Raw genomic sequence first — 27,340 nt, 5'->3', positions numbered from 1 at the left:
ACTGCTATTTATTTACTATACAATTACGATACTATATATTACTTTGTTCATTGTATTAAGCATAGAGGATATGGGAAATGCAGGTATGTGAATAGTACTAATCAGCATCAGCAGCTACATACTATTAACACTCCTTCCCTTGATTAATGCTACCCTATCCCCCTCCCTTTGATGCTGAATTAGTTTAGAGAGACAAGAAACTTTAGAGAGACACGAGCGTATTGAGGAGGCACTCTGTTTTATTGTCGCCGTCACAGGCAACGATGCCAGGGTCAGGACAGCAACAGGCTGCTGGCCAACAACGATGCAGGACGATGCCGAAGGTGATGACGTAGACTTGTGCAGCTCCATGGATTCCACTCCAAACAACAACAACGACAAATTTCGATTAAAGCTTTCGTGACTGCAGGGATTCATCTTCTTGGTTCTTTCGGTAAAGTCACGTAGAAAGAAAATAATACAAATAAAACATAAAATAATTCTCCACCTGAAGATGGCTGCTTGCGTTGTGGCCGAAACGTCGTGAGAATAATTTTGTTTTATTTTTATTATTTTATTATTTTCCTTCTACGTGACTTTACCGAAAGAACCAAGAAGATGAATCCCTGCAGTCACGAAAGCTTTAAATCGAAATAAATTATACAATTTTTTTAAAATTTACTTGCTGTGGTTTTCACACCTGACGATGATTGCTTGTGTTGCAGTCGAAAGGTCGTGAGAATTTAATTGGTTTATATTTTATTACTTTATTATTTCCCTTCTACGTGACTTTACCCGAAAGAACCAAAAATATGAATCCTTGCAGTCACGAAAGCTTTAAAACAAACACTGCCGTTACCTGTGACTGCACTCATCTTACTTGTGTGTGTGTGTGCATTAAAACCTGGATTGTATTTCTGAGGGCAAGAGTTTGGAATGTCTTTTGGTAAAGGAGCACGAAGTCACATTGCATCCAGACCCCCTAAAACCCTTCTAGATGCAAGTCAAAATTAACAAGTGCAATGTACAGGTTTCCCTCGCTGTCTGCGCTAGTAGAAGATGCGTTTCAAAAAGGGCACACAAAGCGACACCGCACAAGGATACAGCTGCCTGCCGAGTAGCGTGGACAGTACACACACACAATCTTGTCCTACATCCGAGCGCGTAGCCGCACGTGACTTAAGTGAAACCGCATCTCGCGAATTTTGGGTATGAACCGGCTTGCCCCATAAACAGCGCAAAATCGCACAAACAGGAAGCCGTATAATGCGAGGAGAATCTGTAGCTCTTCTCTCGCAGACGCAAACTTGGGCTGCGCGTCCTGGGAACACAATATCGGTGTGTAGCCGCAAGTTAATAGCTTCTTGGTTCTTTCGGTAAAGTCACGTAGAAGGGAAATCATAAAATAATAAAAATAAAACATAATAAAATACAATTCTCACGACGTTTCGGCCACAACGCAAGCAGAAGAACAGGTCTGTCGGAAAGACAGCGTCTGTCTTTCCGACAGACCTGTTCTTCACCTGTTCTTCTGCTTGCGTTGTGGCCAAAACGTCGTGAGAATTGTATTGTTTAATTTTATTATTTTATTATTTCCATTCTACGTGACTTTACCGAAAGAACCAAGAAGATGAATCCCTGCAGTCACGAAAGCTTTTAATCGAAAGATAACAGCCGTTTGAATTTTGGGCCACGTCTTTAAATTTCAGGACAATGGGTTGAGAGTTGTGCAGTGAGGCCAGGATGAAAACATTTCTAGTCCGGCCAATATCTCGTGAAGTCATACAGAATTATAACCAGTCTTGCGTTAAAGTTTACACCAAACACTCGTGCTATATAACAATAAACTAAATGCAGAACGAAACTGCTCTACAGACTCTAACGAAAAGCATTAAAACTAAGTTATTCAGATGATTTTCATCCATGTGTAGAGGTGTAATTGCGCATGGCTACGAATGTTGAGGTGTGATTATGCATGGCCACGGATGGCCAACAAACACAAGGGGCGGGGTTACGGCCGTACACAAGGGTGGCGCTAGCACCGACGTCCGCATGTGTATCCCCCACGGGCCCCCCCTCGGGGGCGAGTCCTATAAAAGGTGATGAGCTCGAGGGCTCGAGGTCGGGACTCAGCTTTAACCAGAGAAGACGGAAGACCAGCTAGTGTAGGCCCCAGAGCTCCCCTGGCTCGCTGTCCTTATAAGGGCCGACCAGGGCAAGCCGGTGGCGTGGCCCCGAGAGCCCAGACGAAGCTGGTCTGGTGACTCAGGGAGCCGGGATCCCAGCTTAACCAAGCTGGGACAGATAGCCTCCCCTAGTCCCGTAGTGGAGGAATTGGTATAGGTTAGAGGGGTTAGCTGTCGAGAATCCCTGTAGCCAAGTGACCTGTAATAACTGTGTTGGTGTAATAAATAAGTGTGCCTCCGATCCTGTCGTCAAGCCTCCATATATACTTACTACACATGTGCTAACAAAAAACGTGCTATTGAATTGGAATAAAGGGCTTTCACTGTTAAACTGTGCCTCAGATTTCAGCCACGGCAGCTGAGGTTGTCTTCGGCGGTGGTTCAAGTCAGTCTAGCAGCCATGCTTTAGGCCGTGGCTGCAGGCAGCGAGCAGTCACCTCACAGCGGGCTGCGGCAATCTCTACGGTGGCAAGTCAGGTCGGCTTACAGCAGACCGCACCTATTGAGGCATGGCGGGTCTTGTATACGTTGAGTAATGGCAAGTTGAGTTGCACTTGGGCTGTCAGTGGTAGTAGCCCTTGGCGGTTGAATGGGTAAGTGCTTGTCCCAGACAAGGCCATGGTTCAGTGGCAAACCGTGGTAGTGCTCAGAGTTTGGAATGTATCACTCGCAGACCGTGGCAAGTGGAATGGCTTAGTGGCTGACTGGGACATGTCATGGCATGTTGAAAGAGTCAGTGGCTGGTGGCTGTGGCGGGCTGTGGTGGTCCATGGTGATCTGTGGTGATCTGTGGCGATCTGTGGTGATCTGTGGCGGGCTGTGGTGGTCCGTGGTGATCTGTGGTGATCCGTGGTGATTTCATGTTGAGTCAGGGTGGAGAGGCGTCAGCTTGGCTCGTTTCGAGAGGCCAAGATGCAAGGCCGGACCTGATGTGGTTAAAGGGGGGGGGGTTAGGCTACGACAGTAACACACGTTAACTCACATTCTCAACGATTTTCTAAGTCGTCATTATTTCTGGTGACATGGAGGGGCCTTCGTTCATAGGTGGATAAACAAAGGACTGCAAACCATCGTGGGATTTTTCATCATTATTGTAAAGTTACTCTGAGGATTACACACACTTAGTTGCCACGTGACCATTGACTCCTCCAAAGTAAGTAGAAGAACGTCGTCATTTGGAGTCACAATTCGATGAAAAAAACATTCTCTTTTTGAAACTTTTTTAGTTTTTTCTGCTTCCTTTGAAGAGTTTTGTCTGCTCCATTAGCATTCCGCATACACACACTCAGACATGCTCTATCCACTGCGAGATGAAGGCCTCTCCGAAGCTGCCGCCATCCCTCACGCTCGCACAACAATGAATCTAGCACACACACTCGGATATCCTCGCTCCGTCGACCCCGCAAGTGGACGTGTTCCCACTCCGCCGTGAGTGTCGCTCACGGCGAGGTAGCAACACTCGGCACTGCCAGGTGCAGACCATCTCGCGCTCTCACACCTACATCACCCGGAGAGCTACGGTGGTCATCACTCATCAAGGCCTCGATACAGAGACGTTGCTTTCTCTGTGTGCCTATGTTTGTTCCCTCTCTCTATGTATCTCTGTGATATCTGTCTGCTTATATGTCTGTCTATATGTTTCTGGTTCTGTGTTTTTATCTCTCTCTCTCAAATGTAGTATTCTCAGGAAGAACATAATCAACCAGGTAGGGTGTAGACTGTTATGTTATCCGACTCTCTGTTGTATTACATTCCATTTCTAAGTATACTAGATTTGTGTTTCTATTTCATTTATTCCTGATGATGATTGCTTGTGTTGCAATCGAAACGTCGTATGCTAGTATTTAATTGATTACTTTCTCTTTATACGTGACTTTACCGAAAGAACCAAAGAGTCATTCCTGCAGTCACGAAAGCTCCAAATTAAGATTGTACTTAGCAGGCTCAAATCCCTGCTTAGCTTCCTAGACAGACCCAGTGGAGGTGAGGCACATCCATGGATGGTTTCATCGTGGGAAAACGTGAAAGGCGTGCGAGTTAGAAACACGTGCGCTTGTGCCGGCCGTGGTTTCGATGCTTTGTCCTTACCTGGAGGAACCCACTTGGGTAGAGGCGATGCGGTGGCACGATCCGCGACGCCGGCTTTGTTGAACGCGGGCGGGGGGAGGCGCTTCGCTGATTGCCGAGGGGCAGGATCTGGCCCGACATCCGCCCCGGCTCCACGCGCCGCGCCTGTTGTTCTGCTGCCCCTGGCCACGGCGGCTTTGCTCCCTCTCCTGTCGGCGGCGGCGGTGACCCTGGGCACCTTAAACTTCCAGGAGGGTTTCTTGTGGTCGCTGTCATCGCTGTCGGACTTCCCAGCGGACTCCGAGGACTCGCCCGTCTCGTTGTCTGTCGTGTTTTAGACAACATGTGATTACCCGCCGTCGTCGTCGCTGCATTGTGGACACTGTTGTTTCATATTTCTGATCGGTCAGAATTACTTTACCAAATAAAAGCAAGTATTCCAATGTGGTCATGGCACATATTGAATGTTTGCCAAATATTACTATTGAAAATTTTTTTTTGGGAACAATACAGTCGTAGTAATAGTGCTACAGAGTCAACTGAAGCTTCAAATCAAGATTTTATCTCGACTTTGAAAAATCAATAAAGAATACGATACGATTTAGGAAAAAGCCAGCAGGAGACTTTGGTGCAGAAGATGCAGACTTATGTGGTTTGAACAGAGGGCAACACATCAGCATCCTCAGTGGCCTGGCACTGCCATGCAAAACTAAACAACTTTGTGTCATCAGGTAAGGCCCACTGAGCCATACGTCTCTTCTTCAGAAGCGACTTGGCTATCACAAATGGTAGCTCAAGAAAGTGGCCAATTATCACGTGGAGATGTATCGCGGCGAAATATTCTAAATGTGGAGGGAAAACTGGAGGACCCGGAGAAAAATCCACGTGACCACGGGGAGAGACACGCAAACTCCAAATATACAGCAGCAGGCGTCAGGGTCGGGATCGAACGCACGACCTCCTGTACACCAGACGAGGAAGTTAAACATCTCCTCGCCACCGTGATGATGATGAGAGAGAGACGCAAACTCCAAATATACAGCAGCAGGCGTCAGGGTCGGGATCGAACGCACGACCTTCTGTACACCAGACGAGGAAGTGAAACATCTCCTAGCCACCGTACAAACACATAGATTCCCCGTGCAGCCATTCAGAGGCTGTTGTGGCAGCTGCCGTGAGCGAGCACGTATGAAGGTCGGCACGGCATACATGGGGGTGGATGGCCAGCACCACGCCTGGAATTGCACCAGGTACTCATTTGAGGCTGAGTCGACCTCGGAGAGGCCCAGGACTGGTTCATATAATCGTTACTGGTGTTGGCAGTGAGCACCATACATGTCCACACGCGTGCAAACATACAGAAAGCCACAAATCTGTAGAGTCTCATACCGGGTGGGTCGTCCGTGTTGACGGTGGCACTGCCCACGGCTTCCTGTGAACTCTCCCGCGAAGACGCCGCCACTTCCGTCTGATCACCAGCGAGGGCAAGGACCTCCTTGAGCTCCCTCTCAAAGAGACGCTCGTCGTCCAGGGACGGTCTGCGCAGAGTGGCGCAAAGTGCGATTGCAAACGACGACAATGCACAGAGGTTGGTGTGGGCAGTGCAATCTTCTTTTCTTCTTATATATGTAGTAAGTATATATGGAGGCTTGACGACAGGATCGGAGGCACCCTTATTTATTACACCAACACTGTTATTACAGGTCACCGGGCTACAGGGATTTCTCGACAGCTAACCCCTCTAGCCTATACCAACTCCTCCACTACGGGACTAGGGGAGGCTATCTGTCCCAGCTTGGTTAAGCTGGGATCCCGGCTCCCTGAGTCACCAGACCAGCTTCGTCTGGGCTCTCGGGGCCACGCCACCGGCTTGCCCTGGTCGGCCCTTAGAAGGACAGCGAGCCAGGGGAGCTCCGGGGCCTATACTAGCAGGTCTTCGTTCTTCACTGGTTAAAGCTGAGTCCCGACTCCCGAGCCTTTCGGCTCATCACCTTTTATAGGACTTGCCCCCAAGGGGGGGCCCGTGGGGGATACACATGCGGACGTCGGTGCGAGCGCCACCCTTGTGTACGGCCGTAACCCCGCCCCTTGTGTTTGTTGGCCATCCGTGGCCATGCATAATCACACCTCAGCATTCGTAGCCATGCGCAATTACACCTCTACATCACCCCCCCCTGTACAGCTCGCAGCCGTCCCCGGCTGCAAAAAAAAAATCAGAATAAAGGTGCATCCCTCACGAAAACCCCGTGTGTGTGCCTCGCGTAATTTTTAACAAGAACAAGAAAACCCCAACAAGAACAACAAGAGGAAGAGAGAGAGAGAGAAAAAAAAATAACCCGACGCACCCTCCCCGGATAAATACCCCAAAAGCAACATATATATACACTCCGGACGCCACCTTTCCCATTGTCCGCAAGGCCCCCCAACGGCCGACCTCACAACACCCCTTCCCTTTTGTCCGCAAGGCCCCCCAACGGCCGACCTCACAAAAGTCTGCGCGTTTTGGCGCGCGTTCTCGCGGCGGGCCCGTCACAAGGGCCCGTCCCGGCACGCTCAGTGATGGTTGTTGACGGTCCGGGTGCAAGAGGGTCAGGCTTCGCTGCCGAGTGACCCCCGACCCCTCCGGGAGGGGTTGGTGGGCGTGGGCCCGTCACTCCTGTTTCACCTGGGGACGGAACAGTTGGCGTCAGGTTAGGCGAGTGCAGCGACGATGGGGAGTCGGCGACACCCTCACACGTTTGGCCATGCGTGTGTGTGTGTGAACCCCGGGGCGGCGTGACGAATGGTTTTAACCTTGAGGGGTGCACATACCACCGGCGCCTCCCCCATTTGACGCGAACACATTGCGGCCGCAAAACCTGCACGACCTCCACTGGCCCCCGCCACGGCCGTACCAATTTCGACGAGGTTGCCAGCGGCACCTGAGGACAGTGCAACCACGCCCTGTCCCCTGGTTCCCATTTGACCACCTGCACCCGCCCCAACCGAAGCCTCTCGTTCGCCTTCTGGCGGAGTTCAGAATTTTGCACGGCCGCTTCCCGCGCCTCAGACAATTTAGCGATGTTAAATTTAACGTGTTCGGACAAATTAGACTTCGCCTGGAGCGCCGAGAGCTTCAGCTGGGTCGCCACAGGGGGGTTAACTTCGCGCCCATACATTAAAAAGAAAGGGGAAAATCCGGTGGCCGCATGGGGAGCCATTCTGTAGGCCTGCAACACACCGGCTATGCGGAGGTCCCAATCCGTCTGGGATACCGACACCTGCTGGGACAGCATGGACGTGATGGTCCGATGCAGCCGTTCCACCATCCCGTCAGTTTGTGGGTGATACGGAGAGGTCCGAACCTTCTCCGTACCCAAGAGGTCGCACACCTCACGTAGGAGTTTACCAGAAAAATTCCTACCCTGGTCAGTAAGCAGCCGTTCCGGAGCACCCTTGTCGAGGACATAGCCCTGGACAAAGGCCTCCGCGATGGCTGCTGCCGACTGGTTCGCCAGGGGCCAGGCCATAGGCCATCTAGTGAAGTATTCAACCCCCGTTAGTAAATACCTATTGCCCCTGGGTGTAGCGGGGAATGGGCCAAGTATGTCCAGAGCGACGAGCTCGTTAACCCGGGAAACTTTTATGGACTGCAGCGGAGGGTTGGACCCCCTAGCAGGTGGCTTCCTCTGCGCGCATTGCGTGCATGACCCCAAGAGATCCCCCACGTCCTTTTCCATGCCCGGCCAGAAGAAATCTAGCTGGAGCGTGGCAAAGGTCTTATGAACCCCCAAGTGCAGAAGCCGCTCATGAACAGCCCATACCACCTTACCCCTTAAAGCAGCAGGCACCACGAGCCGCTGGCGCCGGGTTTTACCGTCCCAGTGCATTAAAAGTCCCTGGAACAACCCCCACGAGTCAACGTTTTCCACCCCCTGGCCAACCCCCCCGGCGCGACGGCGCAGAGCGAGGAGGGAGGTGTCCTCCATTTGGAGGCGTCCCCATTCCGCGACCGACAACCCCAGCAACGAATCCCTCCCTTCTTGCTCGATAGGACCCGAAACCGAAGGCGCATCGGCAGCGGCCACGAGGACCGAATCGGTGGTGACGTTCGGAGGCCTACAACGGCCCGAACCCAAGAGGCACGCGCACTCCGAAGTGGGTGGCAATCGCGACAGGGCGTCAGCGTTCGTGTGGCGGAGACCCTTACGATATGTGGTGACAAAGTCATAGTCCTGGAGAATCTCCAACCATCGAGACAACTGGCCCGATGGTTGTTGAACCCGCAGGGCGTATTGTAGGGCGGCATGATCTGTACGGACGGTGAATCGCCGACCGTACAGATACGGGCGGTACTGCTGAATGAAATAAACAATCGCCAATAATTCCCGACGGGTAACGCAGTACCGCTGTTCGGCTGGAGACAGTACCCGACTACCGTAAGCCACCACATGCTCTACGCCCCCAATGAGCTGGGACAGCACGCCCCCGATGCCCGTGTTACTTGCATCTGTATCGAGCAAGAAGGGTTGTGAAAAATCCGGGTAATTCAACGGCGGAGCCCCCACCAAAGCATTTCTGAGGGCGCGAAAAGCAGCCTCCTCCTCCGGCCCCCAATGAAACCTGACTCCCTTGGACGTCAAGGCATGCAATGGTTTCGCAATCGTAGCGAAGTCAGCCACAAATCGCCGATAATACGACGCGAACCCAATGAAACTCCTGACCTCTCCCACAGAGGTGGGAGTCGGCCAGGAGCTGACGCATTCCGTTTTGGCGGGATCAGTGGATATCCCCGAGCGCCCAACAATGTGACCCAAATATCGCACCGATTCGCGGAGTAAATGGCACTTCTGTGGTTTAAATTTCAAATTGGCAGCCCGCATTTTGAGAAAGACAGCACGCAACCTCTGGAGGTGTTCCTCGAAGGATTTGCTAAAGACGATGACATCGTCTAAGTAAATCAAACACGAATCCCATTGCAAACCTGCCAAGACCAATTCCATTAACCGCTGAAAAGTTGCCGGCGCAGAATGTAAACCCATCGGCAAGCGGTTAAATTGGAAGAGACCTTGCGGTGTACGAAAAGCAGTCTTAGGTTTCGATTCGTCATCCAGAGGAAGCTGCCAGAATCCAGATAGCAAATCGAGGGTGGAAAAGAATCGCGCACCGGCCAAGGCGTCGAGCGACTCATCCATCCGAGGAAGCGGGTACGCATCTGCCACAGAGATTTTGTTTAGACGGCGAAAGTCGACACAAAATCTCAGTGAGCCGTCGTGTTTTTTCACCAAAACGATGGGCGCGCCCCACGGGCTGTTGGAAGGGGAAATGATATCGGCGGCTAGCATGTCATCAACAGCCGATTTGACATGATCCTTTTCGGCGGGACTCAACCGAAAGGGATTTTGGCGGATTGGCGCGCTGTCACCCGTGGCAATATGGTGTCGCAGCAATTTAGTACAACCAATATCAAATTTGTGTTGACTAAAAACGTCAGCAAATTCGCTCAGGAGAACTCGCAGCTGCGCGCGCTGCGAGTCGGACAGGTCCACTGAACCCGCGCAAAGCGCATCCAGCCATCCGTCATCACAGTCCGAATGCGGTCGCGACGGAGGATCGGTGGATACCTGACCCACGAGTGGTTCCTCATAGGGTACCGGCGTTGCGTGTGCAAGCACGGTCCCTTGAGGAACCACGGCCGTTCGCGATCCCACATTAAGGACTGCAATGAAGGGGTCCCCATCCCCTCTCACCATGGTCTGAGCCGCGAGCAAATCGGGTCCATTGACCCCGGCCCGAGATGGTCCCAACAAGACCCCCCTATCCGCAACCCCTTCATTAAACGGCCGACGCAACCTAAGAGGGACGAGCATCTGAGCCCCCGGAGGTACGCGCACAGTTTTTGTCAAGAGCGCCTGCACGGTGGCAAATGCCCGACGCTCCGTGGTGGGGGAAGACAAAAAAGTAACGCGTCGGCCCGATGGGAGCTCAATGCACCCCTGGTCAATCAGGATACGGATGGGCATTTTGGCCAAGAAATCCGTCCCCAACAGGCACGGAACCGCGAGTGAGGAGGAAACCAAAACAGGGCCAGATAACTTAATGTCTCCGATGCAGATAGTGGCGCGGATTTGCCCAATAATGCCCAGCGAGCCCCCGTTAGCGGCATAGCACGGCACGTCAACAGGGAGCAAGGGACGACTTTGAACGGGAAGGATGTTATAAATCAAATCAGATATAATGGTCGCTGATGCCCCTGTGTCAATTAAAATCCGCACCTCTACCCCATCAATGTGACCGACCACGACCGATGATCCCGCCGACGCAGCAATGACACGATGGGCGAGCTCCGACCACTGACCCGGTTGGAGCGCCCGCCGCATTACCGAACAATCGCGCGCGACGGATGGGGAATTTGGAGCCCTGTTTAGTTGAGCGCATGAGTGTGTGTCGGATGTGTGCGTGGGCCAAACGTGTGAGGTGCCGCGACTCGCCGTATTTCTCTGCTGGAGCTTGGGAGGAGACGGCGTGGCGTCCTGACGAGGTGTCGCCCCGCGCTGACGGGGAGCCCGGCATCCTGACGCAACGTGGCCTTGCAGGCCACAGTTGTAGCAGCGTGTGAGCGCCCCCGATGTCCTGGGCTGCTCCTGGCGGCTCGGTCCATTCCGAGCCTGTGGTGCCGCTGCTCTCCATTCCCCTCGCCGCTCCACCCCGCAGACCTCCTCCGATGGGAGGGCGGTAGCCGCCATGGCATGGCTGGCCGCCCCCTTTGCCGCCTTTCGACGAAGGGACCGCAAGCCCCCGTGGATGTGGCGCGCGACCAGCAGGGACGACATCTCTGCGTCGTCTTGAGCCAGGACGTTGACGTCCAGCTCGTCAGCGAGTAGCAGCAGCTTCTCAGCCACCATGGCATCCACTCCTTCCTCGTCCATCCTTGGGAAAGCAGCCTTCGCCAGAGCCAGGAGGGCCGTCCGGAAGGCCAGGGGTGACTCGTTGGCGCCCCGACTCCGATCGTGGAACAGCTGCCTGCAGTCCGAAGGCGGCCCATAGACGGCTGACAGCAGCTGCAACGCCAGGTGTAGAGTGGCGCGCTTTTCCCTCGGCGCCGAGGTGAGGGTAGCCAGGGTGTCGTTGTCCAGCATCGCTGGCAGCGCGCGTAGGGCCTCGGCGTCTGACCAGTTCGCCATCTCTTGATGAGCGATGAACCGCCTCTTGAAGCCGCCCCAGTCTCCGTCAGCGCCGACAAATTCTTTAAGAGGCGGCAGACGTTGTTGTAAGGCGGCGTCCGTGGCCGCAGAACGCTCTCCGTCGCTCCCCGCCGATGATACAGTGTGGGCGGGCCGTGCACATGGCATCGCCGGTCGCTCCGATGTTGACGCGCCGGCCGGCGTTGATGATGTCACGGCTTGTGCTTGGCGCTCAGCAGACACGTGACGCGGGCCGGCCCCGCCCTCCGCTCGTACTGTAGAGATGGCGGGAAATTTGACCGCGAGCCGCGTCGGGGTGGCGGGAAACGTCGCCCCGCGCCGGCTGCCGTCGTCGACCCGCGCTGCTCCTCCAGCCCCCAGCCGCGTGATCTCCTCCAATGCGGCGGCCGCGGCGTAGAGCAGGTCCGCCAGGCGGGAGTGGGCCAGCCGGAGTCCTTCGGCCGACGCATCCCCCTCCTCCTGTCGTAGCGGCGCGGGCGTACTCGGCCCCGGCTGCTCCGATTCAACCCCGGCCATCTCTGGTGGTGATTCGGCCGCGGCGTCTTCCATCTCCGACTCCCTGGTACGTGTCGTCCCTCGTGTGTCCATCGTTGGACGTTTACTTCTGACCCCAGATGTAGTAAGTATATATGGAGGCTTGACGACAGGATCGGAGGCACCCTTATTTATTACACCAACACTGTTATTACAGGTCACCGGGCTACAGGGATTTCTCGACAGCTAACCCCTCTAGCCTATACCAACTCCTCCACTACGGGACTAGGGGAGGCTATCTGTCCCAGCTTGGTTAAGCTGGGATCCCGGCTCCCTGAGTCACCAGACCAGCTTCGTCTGGGCTCTCGGGGCCACGCCACCGGCTTGCCCTGGTCGGCCCTTAGAAGGACAGCGAGCCAGGGGAGCTCCGGGGCCTATACTAGCAGGTCTTCGTTCTTCACTGGTTAAAGCTGAGTCCCGACTCCCGAGCCTTTCGGCTCATCACCTTTTATAGGACTTGCCCCCAAGGGGGGGCCCGTGGGGGATACACATGCGGACGTCGGTGCGAGCGCCACCCTTGTGTACGGCCGTAACCCCGCCCCTTGTGTTTGTTGGCCATCCGTGGCCATGCATAATCACACCTCAGCATTCGTAGCCATGCGCAATTACACCTCTACATATATAAGAGTCTCCGCGCGCTTGCGGGGGATTTGGCTCTCGGACGGTGGGCTTCACGTAGAAATAAAATTGGCAGGCGGCACGCCCTAAGCCCCGCGGTGGGAATAGGCTATTCCGTTTCCCCATCCGTAAAGTTTAAAGTTGTTTAATTAACACATTTGTGCGGTTTCTATTATTAATGACTTACTTATTGCTCGACATCGACCGTACCAACTGACGCCAATTGCGTGGGGGGGGGGGGTAGACACTGCCAAGTGATGCGCGTTCGCACGAGCTCATTTCCTTTTACGCGTTTTACAGCAGGCAAGATGTACATACGTAACTCTGCGGACATTTCTTCACAGTGTCATGTCCTCTTCGCCCCCCCCCAACACGATGCGTCCACTTTATACTACAGACTCCGTAGATAATAATATTTTACTGCTTACATACCATTATTCTTGCACGGGCGGGGGATGCTGGGGGGGGGGGGTAGCGGCCCAGCCCCTAGCCTGGCAACGTGCCAACTCCGCCGCCTCGCCAATGTAGGCCAGGACGGGGGCTAAGCATGGCACAAGGCCTCAACACGCCTATGCTAAGTACAGAGTTCCTTGCTTCTTACGCTAACAACTCAAGTCCATTGTTTACTATTGTTAAACACATTAGTTTACAAACATTACAATAATAATGTTTGTGTGCTGATAAAAAATATGCTTCATTGCTTAATATTATGAAACAAATACGTTGCCAGATATTACTATATATATATATCTTTGTGTGCACATACCAACTCTGGTTCATTGTTTATCTTTCATTTACACTTATCTCTGCTTATTTCTTAAATGCATCTCTATTGTTTCCATCGCTCACGTCACGCTATTTACTCATACGTAGTACTGCGATACTGATAGCTGTGCCATCATCGGGGATTGTTGTGCCCATCGATGTGTGTGTATGAGTCCACGTGTGTGTCTTTGAGTCCATATGTTTGTGCGTGTAGAGCCATGCGTGTCTTTAACTCCATGTCTGTCTTTTTCGAACGGACAACGCCCGATGTGTGTGTGTACGTCAAAGTGTTTGTGTGTGTGTGTCAGTCCAAGTGTGCGTGTAAGTCCATTTGTGTGCGTATCAGTAGCTGTGTGTGTGTTAGTCCATGTGTGTGTGTGTTAGTCCATGTGTGTGTGTGTTAGTCGATGTGTGTGCATGGCTCCATCTGAGTGTGTATGTGTATTCGTGTGTCTATGTGTGTCAGTCGATGTGTATGTGTGTGTTAGTCCATATGTGTGTGTGTGTAAGTCCACATGTGTGTGTAAGTCCATACATGTGTGTGTGTCTCACTCGATGTGTGTGTGTAAGTCAGTGCGCGTGTGTGAGTCGACATGTGTGTTAATCCATGTGTGTGTCAGTCTATGTATGTGTGTAAGTACATGTGTGTGTAAGTACATGTGTGTGTAAGTACATGTGTGTGTAAGTACATGTGTGTGTAAGTACATGTGTGTGGGGAGCGGTAGTGTAGCGGTTAGCGCGCTGCGCTATGAACCTGGCGACCCGGGTTCGATTCCCGCTCACGGCTAACACCAGTGACGATTATCTGAACCGGTCCTGGGCCTCCCCTAGGTCGACTCAGCCTTAAATGAGTACCTGGTGCGGTGTGTAAACATCGCCACTGGGGAGACAAAGGCGGTCGGGCGTGGTGCTGGCCACCTACCCCCTCATGTACCGTTCCGGCCTTCATAGGTGCTCGCTAACAGCACTTGCCCCTACAGTCTGTTAAGGCTATACGGGGGATCTTTGTTTATGTCAATGTGTGTGTTAGTGCACGTATGTCTGTGTGTGATTCCATGTGTGTGTGTCTGAGTCGCTGTATGTGTGTACGTCCATATATGTGTGTGTAACTCCATGTGGGTGTATCTAAAGTGGATGTCTATGCGTGTGTGAGTCCATATGTATGTGTGCGTCAGTCCATGTGTGTGTGTCTTAGTCCATATGTGTGTGTGTGTGTAAGTACACCCAATTCAAGAGCCGAATGGCTCACAGGGCTATACCTAATAAATGAACTTGAACTTTAAATGTGTGTTTACGTCAATGTGTGTGTGTCAGTCCACGTATGTCTGTGTGTGAGTCGGTGTGTATGTGTGTGTGTGAGTCCCTGTATGTGTGTACGTCGATATGTCTGTGTAACTCCACGTGTGTATGTCAAGTGTGTGTGAGTCCATATATGTGTGTAAGTCGATGTGTTTGTGTGAGTCGATATATGTGTGCGTCTCAGCCCATGTGCGTGTGTGTTAGTCGCTTTGTGTGCGTTGCTCCTTGTGAGTAAGTGTAAGTCCATTTCTTTGCGTGTCTGTAGGTCCATGTGTGCGTGCGAGTGAATGTATGTGGTTTATTGACCTGCTCAAGGCCTATGATACCATCAGTAGGCCTGGCCTCTGGGTTGTTCTTCGTGCTTTCGGAGTCCCTCACCCTTTGCTCACGATCCTTAGGACCTTCATGATGGTGAGCGGCCTCACGTCAAACTACGTGGCCGTCAGTCAGAGCCATTCCCTCTACACCTTGGGGTGTGACAGGGATGTCCTCTGGCTCCCACATTATTTTACATATCTTTTGACCACGTAGTTCGTGAAGCCTTCAGTGACCTATACCGGTGGAATTACCATATGGTACAGATACAATAAGAGGCTGATCGACGCCCGGGTGCGGTCAAGGGATGCCTCCCTATTGCTCAACCATGTTATGTATGCCGATGCTCTGGTGATTGCTGCTCACTGCTGCTGAACCTGGAGCTTGTCACTAAGAGGTGGGGCCTCACCATCAGCCCCACCAAAACTAACCATCTGCCTGGGTATTTTATACCATCGAACAATCCAGCCCCACAACTTACAATTGGTGATGCGGCAGTTGTGGAGAGTTGGAGAGATTCCCATACCTGGCCAGTGTGCTCATGACCGGCTCCAGTTTGACAGCAGAGGTCTCACTCCAAATTAGTCGGGCGCCATTATCTTTTCATCGGCTGCGTTACGCTGTGTGGAAGCTACCTGGTCTCTCGCTCCGCATGAAGCACCAGGTCTTCTCAGCCACGGTAATTCCCTCCCTTCTCTACGCTTGCAAAACATGCACCCCCCTAATGGAACATCTTCGCTGGTTACAAACATTTAGGCTGGCCTGCTAACGATACATCCTGCACTTAACCATATGTGTGTGTGCATCTAAGTCGATGTGTTTCTATGTGTGTAGGTCGATGTCTGTGTGTAAGTCTACATGTGTGTCTGCCTTTTACGCCCGGGCAACGCCGGGTACTTACCGCTAGTAATGTTATAAATAAGAGGTTGCTACATAACATGATGGAGCAGCTGGAAGGAGTGAATCCAAACTAGGCATGGAAGGAATTTCCCTCCTGATGGTTTCATGAATTGCCATGATTTGGATTGCAATTCGGCTCAAGAATCTGTTCTTTCGTTACCATTGCAGTGGCTGTCGGAAGCAACTGCGAATCCATGAGATGCAACAGAAACAATACAAACAACGCTGACTTGTAAAACAATGACGAGGTGATGCACTCCATCTGGTGAGCGTCTCTAAGGGACACGCATTTACATCTTGTCATGATGTAACGGCACAATAATAGTAATGTAGTAGTGTGTAGTGTATAGCAGTATAGTGTAGTGTACAGTAGTGTAGTGTACAGCAGTATAGTGTAGTGTACAGTAGTGTAGTGTATAATAGTGTAGTGTACAGTAGTGTGTAGTGTAGAGTAGGTTATAGTATAATGTAGAGTAGTGTGTAGTGTACAGTAGTGGTGCATAGTAGTATAGTGTCGTGTAGAGTATTATTCAGTGTAGTGTATAGTAGTGTATAGTGTAGAGTAGTGTATAGTGTAGTGTATAGTAGTGTACAGTGTATTGTATAGTGTAGAGTAGTGTGTAGTATAGTGTAGTGTGTAGTATAGTGTAGAGTAGTGTATAGTGTAGTGTCTAGTAGTGTATAGTGTAGTGTATAGTAGTGTAGTGTATAGTGTAGCGTATAGTGTAGTGTATAGTAGTGTAGTGTATAGTGTAGTGTATAGTAGTGTAGTGTCTAGTAGTGTACAGTGTAGTGTATAGTGTAGTGTATAGTAGTGTAGTGTATAGTAGAGTAGTGTATAGTGTAGTGTATATTAGTGTAGTGTATAGTAGTGTACAGTGTAGTGTATAGTATTACCTTCCGTCTCTTGCTGTTCCTGCTGCTGTGTTCAAGGCCGTGACTTGACAGGACTTCTTGGTTCCGCTCAAGGCCTTCTTTGCAGGCTTTGCCTTGTCGCCATTTTCATCGTCAGAATTGGTCACCGCTTGAGACATTTTGCTTGGCGGAAGAGAGGCCGATGAGAAGTCGCCGTCTGTGGCGATGCAACACGCACACACATTGACGCGCGTACATCGCTGGGTTGGTTAAACCGATAACCATTTTCGGAATCAAATGGCGGTTATGAAAGTCGGGAATTGGCAATAGTTTACGGTGAGATTTTACTACCGGTGCAGAGGGCCTCCACAAGAGGGAGCTGAAAAGAGGAAATTGCCTACTCTCCCACGCTGCGCAGACACATTGGTAGAGGTGGCAAAGCGCCTCCTCGACCACGCACGACCAAGTGCGTGAACTCATCGACACCGCTGGGTGGAAGAGAGGTGGGGAGGGGATTTAAGAAACTTGCCACGTCGGGATATGGAATTGAACCAGCGGCTTCTGGATTGCAAGCCCACCGCGCTAGCCACGGCAGCTCCCTTGCGGATGCATCTAATGCGATTTAACTTTGGTAATGAAATATGACTTCTAATCATTTAAATAAGCCAACGAGTCAACGACCATAATTACAATCATAACCATCACTACTGTCCACCACGTCGTCTGCCCATAACCATCATATGTATAGATACCTCACATTCTACTCACCGTCGTCTTCAAAGTCCTCAGGCTGAGTATAATCAAATTTCTTGATTCTGCAACACCAATCATTTGGATAAAAGAAAAACAATGAAAGATCAATTCAGGAATAAATCACATTACGTACATGGATTCACGGGCCCACTTGCTGTACTGCCAAAACACCAGTGCCACTGAATTACAATGACACAATGCAAAGCAGGTGCCATGGCAGTGCCTATCGATCTGCAAAGGCGGTTGTCAATCAATGACATTGAGGCTGCATTGAAACTCGTTGTAATCGATGAACATGACACGTAGCCGGCCAACACTGTCCCAACTGATCCGATGTACCAATGTCATCAATTACACTATACACTACACTGTACACTACACTGTATACTACACTACTATACACTACACTATATTACTAGACACTACACTACTATATACTACACTACTATACACTACACTACTATACACTACACTATACACTACTATATACACTACACTACTATACACTACTATACACTACACTATACACTACACTATACACTACTATATACACTACACTACTATACACTACACTGCTATACACTACACACTACACTATACACTACACAGCTATACAGTACACTACTATACACTACAATACACTATACTACTATACACTACTGTACACTATACTACTACACTATACACTATGCTATACACTATACACACTACTATACACTATGCACTACACTACTACACTATACTACTAAACACTACACTACTACACACACTCGTGCTGTACTAGTACACTACACTATACTACTATACACTACACTACTATACACTACTACACTACTATACACTACTACACTATACTACTACACTACACACACTCGTGCTGTACTAGTACACTACTATACACTACACTACTGTACACTGCACTATACACTACACTACTACACTATAATACACTACTATACACTATACTACTACACTATAATACTACTACACTACACACACTCGTGCTGTACTAGTACACTACACTACTATACACTACACTACTATACACTACACTACTATACACTACACTATACACTACACACACTCGTGCTGTACTAGTGACGAATTGGCCACGTTCTGTTCACGTGACCACCCCCTCACCAGTTGCTGTGTGGGGTGGTGGCGAGTTTAACGACACAACATTTACACATTGACGCGATCTGCCCCCCCCCCCCCCCAACAACAAACTCCCTCTCTGTTATGAATCAGCCACAGAGCCACTCACGCACCTGAGTAGCCTCGGCATGTCAACTGAAGTCTCTCACCCCCCAATACAACAACCACGAGCCACCAACGAGAAATAAAACTAAAAAAACACGCGGATAAGAGCCGCGATGACGACGATAACAACAACGATGAGGGATTTCCCTCAAACGTGAGGGAAGTGAACGCCAACTTTGTATAACTGTGAAGTTGTATCAAGTTAAACTTTTGTCGATTAACGCGAATTAGCGAGTTTGGCGCAAAGCCAGATTTGCAAAGCGCACGAGGGGGACAAAGCCGCTGATTCCTCGCAGCCAGTTTCGTCACGACGCCGATTGTGGTGGTGGTGGTCACGATACAATAATAAAAACAACTTACGTTTACAATATTGTGAGTATGGGTTTAATCTCGTTTAAAATGTGTACAATTAAATCATGTATTTATTACGGGAGGGAGGGAGGGGTGTTTTAAGATATAAATGTTGTGGATTGCGTCAAGGCAGAGAAGATGGGTGAATGTGTTAACGAATGCGGTAGGCGAATGATCGGTTGGCAGCGTCTTTTCCACGGGGGGTTGTGGGTCACGTGGTGTCACCCCCCCCCCCCCCTCCGGCTTTCGTGATTGGGTGGGTGAGTGGAGGGTGAATTTTGACTTTAAACTTTTAGGCCGTAAGGTGAACAAGGAAAAAGTGGCTAGAAAATGATTTTCGTTTCCCACATCTGGGAACTACTTTTTAAATGAATTTTTTTATTGACAAAACCATTATCGACTTTATGTTAAAAGTTATCCGCAAAATACCCTGCAGTTTTTTTTCAAAATTTATAAATGTATATAATTGTGAATTGGAAAAAACGAAAATCTTATGCTGCTGGTTTTGTTTGTAACTTTATTTATATACATTTTAGCAACACCAAATATCTCTCAAACTGACACTTATATATGTACCTAAACACTTGAGACAGGTTTTGGTGCATTATATACTCAAGTGTGAATGTAGACCATGAAATATGGCAAATTTGTAGAAAATATGCTTCAACTTTACGGATTGGCACTAAGCAAAATTAAACATAAACATTTTAAATTTAGCAAAACTGTGATGTTTTGTACATCAAAATTTTCAGTAGGTACTGTGTAATCACAGAAAGATACAAATATAAGCACACTTTGGCCCAAGTTGGCTGAAATGACTCGAAATGCTACACTGTTCCCTTGTTTTGGAATGCTGCCAAAAAAATTACAATTCTACCACAGATTCTTTACAGCTCAAAATCACCTTAAATTATAAGACAGCGCATATTTACTCATCGGTATCATCCCTATCACTATCAGAGCCATCATCCCATGTAGGTCTTCTGTTTCCTGTGAAACATTTGCACAATTTTGGCACCGACATAAATCAGTACAAGACAGTCTTGTAGACATACAGGAACATCTTCCAGTCTCACATTTGCTCTGCTTGCAACTGCAGTGGACTGCCTGCAACACACTTTCAGGGGCAGGGTTTCTAGTCATCCAGGTCACTATTCACTCACCATCCTCGGGGTGCCATCCATTGCCGACGGGTGAAGGGGCACACATTGTACCTTTCAGAGAATGTCTCATTATGGCTGCTTGGTAGTTTGCCCTTTTGCAGTGTTGGTACAGGGCGTCACTTGTCGGGGGCACGGATAGTTCTAGAAAAGCTGACGATGCCATACAGAATGCTTTGTATCTTGCATCGTTCACATTTTCGGCAGATGACTGCCCATACAGGTGGCACACATGTGCAAAGTAGCTCAAGGGTAGACTGGTCTAGGTTAAAACTGCTACCCAGATTTGTAAAAGCAGTCAGATATTCCTCTTTCTCACAAGCAACAGAAAATGCCTTTCTTTTGCCTTTGCCATAAAAGGCACTTGTAGAGTCACAACCTGAGAAGGTATGGATCCCAATAAGTGCCAAACAGACACTTGTGCCAAGAGCTGACGACACCTTAGCTAAGTCAATGAGCCTTGTTTTGTTGCCAACCCCCGTGAAAAAATACAACCTACATGGTAAATCTGGCTGCAGACTTAAAGCAATCACTGCCACATCAGCATCAGGGCTCTTGATGACTACAGTTTGATGTTCCTGTGCAGCATGTTGTGCATGTAAAAACACCCTGGTGTCACATTCCTCATGATCACATGTCAGATCTTCAACAGCACTGAGAGTATGTAAATCCTCCATTACAGTCACGCAGTGACACAGGTCTCCATGTGCTATGTACAAGCTTAAGTCCTTTCCCACAGTGGTAAGATCAGCCTCTCGCCACACAACATAGAGGAATTCTGCCAGTGCTTCTTTGTTTGTTCCATCTGATATAAACGTTTTCCATTGTGTTGATGTCTTATGATCCCGTCCATAAATTTTCACCAGTTGTGTACCACCACCAGCTCTACGTGACCGTTCTAGGTTTTTAATACTCATTTTTGGATACTGGTCAATCACAAAGTTTATCCGTGTACAGTTTGTTTCAGAGAAAGTTTGACTATGTACTGCAGTATGGTCTCTGCAAGCTCTCCAAAGGTACTTGGTATTGACCGAATGGCTTGAATGACTGCCATGCCATCAAAGAAAATAGCTCCACTGATCACTCCATTGATGAATCCTGGGGCAACAACTTTGGACTCAATGAGTATGTCTTGCAGTCCTGCATCTCCAAACCTTTTTCCTAGAATGCTCAGGTAGGACATGCATGTGTGAAATTCACCTAGTCTAATCACTTTACGCTGAGTAAAGTCATCATCTTTCCAGCAGATTTGCTGAGCTTTGGCATATATAGCTTTGTCAAAAACTAACACTATATGGTCCAGTTCTAGCTGATTATGAATTTGGACACTTCGCTTCAGAATTGTGTTTACTGATGACATCTCTGTTGGTGAAGCCTCAATGACTGGAAGATAATACAGTGCTGACTTTTGCAGAGTGCCATCACCTTGAAGTAATGTATGTAAACCTGTCCAGCTTGGTATTGTGCATCTTTCAGCATCTATGGACTTTACAAAAACATATGCCAGTTCAGTTTGTACAGCAGACACCGTGTTCAATTTGTATGTGTCCGCCTGTAATGGAACACTTTCCTGATGAAACAAGTTATGTGGTCCTTGCCTATTAGACTGATGGTACTGTTCGACAGGGATGCTAGGGGGTACTTTCAATGAGGGTTTTCCCTTCTGTAGTGGTTGTCTGTTTGTTGTTGACACAGGTTCAACTACAGAACTTTGCAGCATAATCCCATTTGTGTGGTGGGTAGTTCTACGACCTGACAGTGTCTCCTCCGCAAAGTCAATATTGTCCCACACAAGTACTGTAGGAACCTTCTTTGAGAATCCCTTTGGTATTTTGTCTCTGCCTCTACTAGTTGAAGTTGGGCAAGGCTAGTGTCTAGACTGACAACTGTGTCCCATGCTGCACAATGTCCTAGTCTATTTACAAGTGACACAATTTGTGATGAACCTGTTAAATGGCGAACCGTTAGACCAAGACACAATGATTTAGGGGTCTGCCTCCGACCCTTAGATGCAAGATACACAATGTCTTGACAGATACATATCACTTTTAGGTTCAAATCATCTGGAATATCAACATAATGGGCCAGTGTTGGTTCCTCAGTTGCACCAATAATCCAGGAAATCAGATTGTACAGTTCAATTGGAACGACAGATTTTGCCTCACTCACATTTAGGTCATCTGATGTGGGTAGCCACGGGCATTTCATACCGGGAGAGTCACACAGAAGCATCTTTAATATTAATGCCGCACTGTAAAGTGTCCTCGTGTCCTCTGCAGTATTGATGGAGGCCATTGAACTTGGTCTTTGTGGACCAGCTTTTGCACTAACCCTGTTTTCAGTCATTTCGCTAGTTACCTCAGTTGACTCTGTTGTTTCTGTACTTGATGGATGAGGTAGCCTGTCTATCAGCTTATCTGCAGACAATGTCTCAACGAAAACCATCTCACTTATGTTGCGCTTCTTGAGGGAGTGAAACACCAGCTGGGGGAAATCACGGGCCAACCTCCTACTTTTTTAATGTGAAAATGTGAGGGAATTATTCATTAATATTTATTAATATAAAATATTGCGAACTCACTGTTCTTCTGAGGTCACAGTAACTGATGCACTAGACTTTGTCAAGAACCTGGTGTACTGTCTATAACAGGACTTGTGGTATCGCACCTCCAGAGACACACAGTCTTTGTCTCGAATATGCACAAGAATGCTAGTGTCTTCCTTCATTTCAGCAGCTTTCAGCAAATTGCCTGTAAATAAATAAATAAAACTTATTCAACTAATAAAAAACTGTGTTAAGAGTTAAACAATATTGAGTGTTCTGGCTGTAGCTGTATGCAAAACAATGCAAATCTGTCTCTGACTGTAAAATAAACATTACATAAATTATGTAATTGTAATTGAAAGTTAGCCATGGTACCCAGCATAAGGGAATACAAGTTCAAATGTGTGTTTGTGTGTGTTTTGTTTTTACCTACGTGCTGACGTTTCTGCCTGTGAAAGATGGTCCTTCTGGCGTTTGCCTCCCACAGTAATGTACTTGTCCGTTTTCTTACAAATTATGCCCAAGGCAGAAAGCACAGGACCAGCACAAGCTACTGGCAGGCCGGTCCTGGACCTAAGTTTTTTTGCGGGACAATCAACTGCAGCGATACTAACGTTACTACCCGATGGCACAGACTGGCTTTGATCTTGAGCATCAGGACGCTGTGTGGCCCGTTTCTCGGCCGCATCCAAGCGCTTTTTGTCAATGAAACGCCTGTAGCAAGTGGAGTGAAACCCAGCGTCTTCGGGAACATTGTCAAACTCGATTTCTAGACAATGTTTGTATGTTTCTGCTATTCTCCGATTCTCACCTTGCAAAAAAAGCCACCGTTTGACGCAGTTTCTGAATGTATCCCACTGTGTCCGTGTAAAATCCTTTGTTTCTTCTTTCTTTATGGATGTGAGATGCATGTAGCATTGTTTAAAATACTTTTTACGGACTTTTGAAGGAGGTCTGGCCGTAATTTCCTCCTCTTCACTACTCGACATTGACCACAAGGGCGCAGACATCTTGGACTAATGTTTACCTCTCGTCCCAAAAAGCAGCCACCTTATTGGTCTAGCGGGAAGCACGTGACGCAAAGCCTAATCACTGATGATCAAAATATTATTACGCGAGGAAAGAAATATTGCCGACTTTAAACAATAATAAAAAATAAACTGCAGGAATAGACATGGAGAACTTTTATTTTCACGGCCAACACCAATAGATCTTTTTATTAGAATGAAAAGAATTTAGTGCCCCATATATGGGAACGGGATTAAACGTAAAACGTCTTCACCTTACGGCCTACACACCCACCCACGTCCGCCATTGTCCACGCGGCGTGTTTGCTGCAACACAACACGTGGGGGTGTTGAGGGGTGTTGCTGCATAGCGGCGAGAAATGCCTACATCTTACTACAACAACTAGTGTTGTTGTTGTTATACTCACAGGGTGGTTGTGGTGGTAATAAGAGTTGTGGTAGTAAAAGAGTTGTGGTGGTAATAAGAGTGGTAGTAGTAGTCGTGATAAGAGTGCTAGTAATACAAGGTAGTAGTAGTGGTGGTAGTAGTTGCTGTTGTAGTTGTTGTTGTGGTTGTTGTTGTTGTGGTAGTTGTTGTTGTTGTTGCTGGGCGATGTCCCAGCACCTCTTCCCACCAAGGCGACCTCCTCACGCGCTGAAGCCCCGCCCACAGCAGGCGCGAGACGCTCCCTGATTGGCTGCCGGCGCTGACGCGTCACCACGCAGCCCCCTCGCTTCTAATTGGTGGATTGAAACCCCACCGCGTGGAAACTTCCGCTTTGATAATCGAAGGGGTTTTCCCCTTTCTGGCCACAATAAAACCCTCGTGTGTTTAAGACGTTAAAACACCAAATAGGCCGTAAGGTGAAGACGTTTTACGTTTAATCCCGTTCCCATATATGGGGCACTAAATTCTTTTCATTCTAATAAAAAGATCTATTGGTGTTGGCCGTGAAAATAAAAGTTCTCCATGTCTATTCCTGCAGTTTATTTTTTATTATTGTTTAAAGTCGGCAATATTTCTTTCCTCGCGTAATAATATTTTGATCATCAGTGATTAGGCTTTGCGTCACGTGCTTCCCGCTAGACCAATAAGGTGGCTGCTTTTTGGGACGAGAGGTAAACATTAGTCCAAGATGTCTGCGCCTTTGTGGTCAATGTCGAGTAGTGAAGAGGAGGAAATTACGGCCAGACCTCCTTCAAAAGTCCGTAAAAAGTATTTTAAACAATGCTACATGCATCTCACATCCATAAAGAAAGAAGAAACAAAGGATTTTACACGGACACAGTGGGATACATTCAGAAACTGCGTCAAACGGTGGCTTTTTTTGCAAGGTGAGAATCGGAGAATAGCAGAAACATACAAACATTGTCTAGAAATCGAGTTTGACAATGTTCCCGAAGACGCTGGGTTTCACTCCACTTGCTACAGGCGTTTCATTGACAAAAAGTGCTTGGATGCGGCCGAGAAACGGGCCACACAGCGTCCTGATGCTCAAGATCAAAGCCAGTCTGTGCCATCGGGTAGTAACGTTAGTATCGCTGCAGTTGATTGTCCCGCAAAAAAACTTAGGTCCAGGACCGGCCTGCCAGTAGCTTGTGCTGGTCCTGTGCTTTCTGCCTTGGGCATAATTTGTAAGAAAACGGACAAGTACATTACTGTGGGAGGCAAACGCCAGAAGGACCATCTTTCACAGGCAGAAACGTCAGCACGTAGGTAAAAACAAAACACACACAAACACACATTTGAACTTGTATTCCCTAATGCTGGGTACCATGGCTAACTTTCAATTACAATTACATAATTTATGTAATGTTTATTTTACAGTCAGAGACAGATTTGCATTGTTTTGCATACAGCTACAGCCAGAACACTCAATATTGTTTAACTCTTAACACAGTTTTTTATTAGTTGAATAAGTTTTATTTATTTATTTACAGGCAATTTGCTGAAAGCTGCTGAAATGAAGGAAGACACTAGCATTCTTGTGCATATTCGAGACAAAGACTGTGTGTCTCTGGAGGTGCGATACCACAAGTCCTGTTATAGACAGTACACCAGGTTCTTGACAAAGTCTAGTGCATCAGTTACTGTGACCTCAGAAGAACAGTGAGTTCGCAATATTTTATATTAATAAATATTAATGAATAATTCCCTCACATTTTCACATTAAAAAAGTAGGAGGTTGGCCCGTGATTTCCCCCAGCTGGTGTTTCACTCCCTCAAGAAGCGCAACATAAGTGAGATGGTTTTCGTTGAGACATTGTCTGCAGATAAGCTGATAGACAGGCTACCTCATCCATCAAGTACAGAAACAACAGAGTCAACTGAGGTAACTAGCGAAATGACTGAAAACAGGGTTAGTGCAAAAGCTGGTCCACAAAGACCAAGTTCAATGGCCTCCATCAATACTGCAGAGGACACGAGGACACTTTACAGTGCGGCATTAATATTAAAGATGCTTCTGTGTGACTCTCCCGGTATGAAATGCCCGTGGCTACCCACATCAGATGACCTAAATGTGAGTGAGGCAAAATCTGTCGTTCCAATTGAACTGTACAATCTGATTTCCTGGATTATTGGTGCAACTGAGGAACCAACACTGGCCCATTATGTTGATATTCCAGATGATTTGAACCTAAAAGTGATATGTATCTGTCAAGACATTGTGTATCTTGCATCTAAGGGTCGGAGGCAGACCCCTAAATCATTGTGTCTTGGTCTAACGGTTCGCCATTTAACAGGTTCATCACAAATTGTGTCACTTGTAAATAGACTAGGACATTGTGCAGCATGGGACACAGTTGTCAGTCTAGACACTAGCCTTGCCCAACTTCAAACTAGTAGAGGCAGAGACAAAATACCAAAGGGATTCTCAAAGAAGGTTCCTACAGTACTTGTGTGGGACAATATTGACTTTGCGGAGGAGACACTGTCAGGTCGTAGAACTACCCACCACACAAATGGGATTATGCTGCAAAGTTCTGTAGTTGAACCTGTGTCAACAACAAACAGACAACCACTACAGAAGGGAAAACCCTCATTGAAAGTACCCCCTAGCATCCCTGTCGAACAGTACCATCAGTCTAATAGGCAAGGACCACATAACTTGTTTCATCAGGAAAGTGTTCCATTACAGGCGGACACATACAAATTGAACACGGTGTCTGCTGTACAAACTGAACTGGCATATGTTTTTGTAAAGTCCATAGATGCTGAAAGATGCACAATACCAAGCTGGACAGGTTTACATACATTACTTCAAGGTGATGGCACTCTGCAAAAGTCAGCACTGTATTATCTTCCAGTCATTGAGGCTTCACCGACAGAGATGTCAACAGTAAACACAATTCTGAAGCGAAGTGTCCAAATTTATAATCAGCTAGAACTGGACCATATAGTGTTAGTTTTTGAAAAAGCTATATATGCCAAAGCTCAGCAAATCCGCTGGAAAGATGATGACTTTACTCAGCGTAAAGCGATTAGACTAGGTGAATTTCACACATTCATGTCCTACCTGAGCATTCTAGGAAAAAGGTTTGGAGATGCAGGACTGCAAGA

The 27,340-nt window shown here is 48.3% G+C and overlaps 1 protein-coding gene across 1 annotated transcript; it reads right to left on the bottom strand.

The window, feature by feature from the left end:
- Positions 1-1,568: 1,568 nt before the first annotated feature.
- LOC133339756 (nuclear ubiquitous casein and cyclin-dependent kinase substrate 1-like) lies at positions 1,569-18,937 on the bottom strand. The gene is made up of 6 exons (XM_061547925.1): positions 18,724-18,937; positions 17,471-17,517; positions 16,745-16,919; positions 5,622-5,770; positions 4,254-4,556; positions 1,569-3,091 (listed from the first exon to the last, which is right to left on the bottom strand). Exons 1-6 carry the CDS (start codon positions 18,738-18,740, stop codon positions 3,024-3,026), a joined length of 759 nt encoding a protein of 252 aa, XP_061403909.1. The 5' UTR covers positions 18,741-18,937; the 3' UTR covers positions 1,569-3,023.
- Positions 18,938-27,340: the final 8,403 nt, after the last annotated feature.

The sequence above is a fragment of the Lethenteron reissneri genome, unplaced genomic scaffold, assembly GCF_015708825.2.
Source record: "Lethenteron reissneri isolate LAM-NWPU_2019-01 unplaced genomic scaffold, ASM1570882v1 scaffold_231, whole genome shotgun sequence".
In the NCBI taxonomy this organism is placed as follows: Eukaryota; Metazoa; Chordata; class Hyperoartia; order Petromyzontiformes; family Petromyzontidae; genus Lethenteron; species Lethenteron reissneri.
This window is presented reverse-complemented; position numbering and strand designations above follow the sequence as displayed.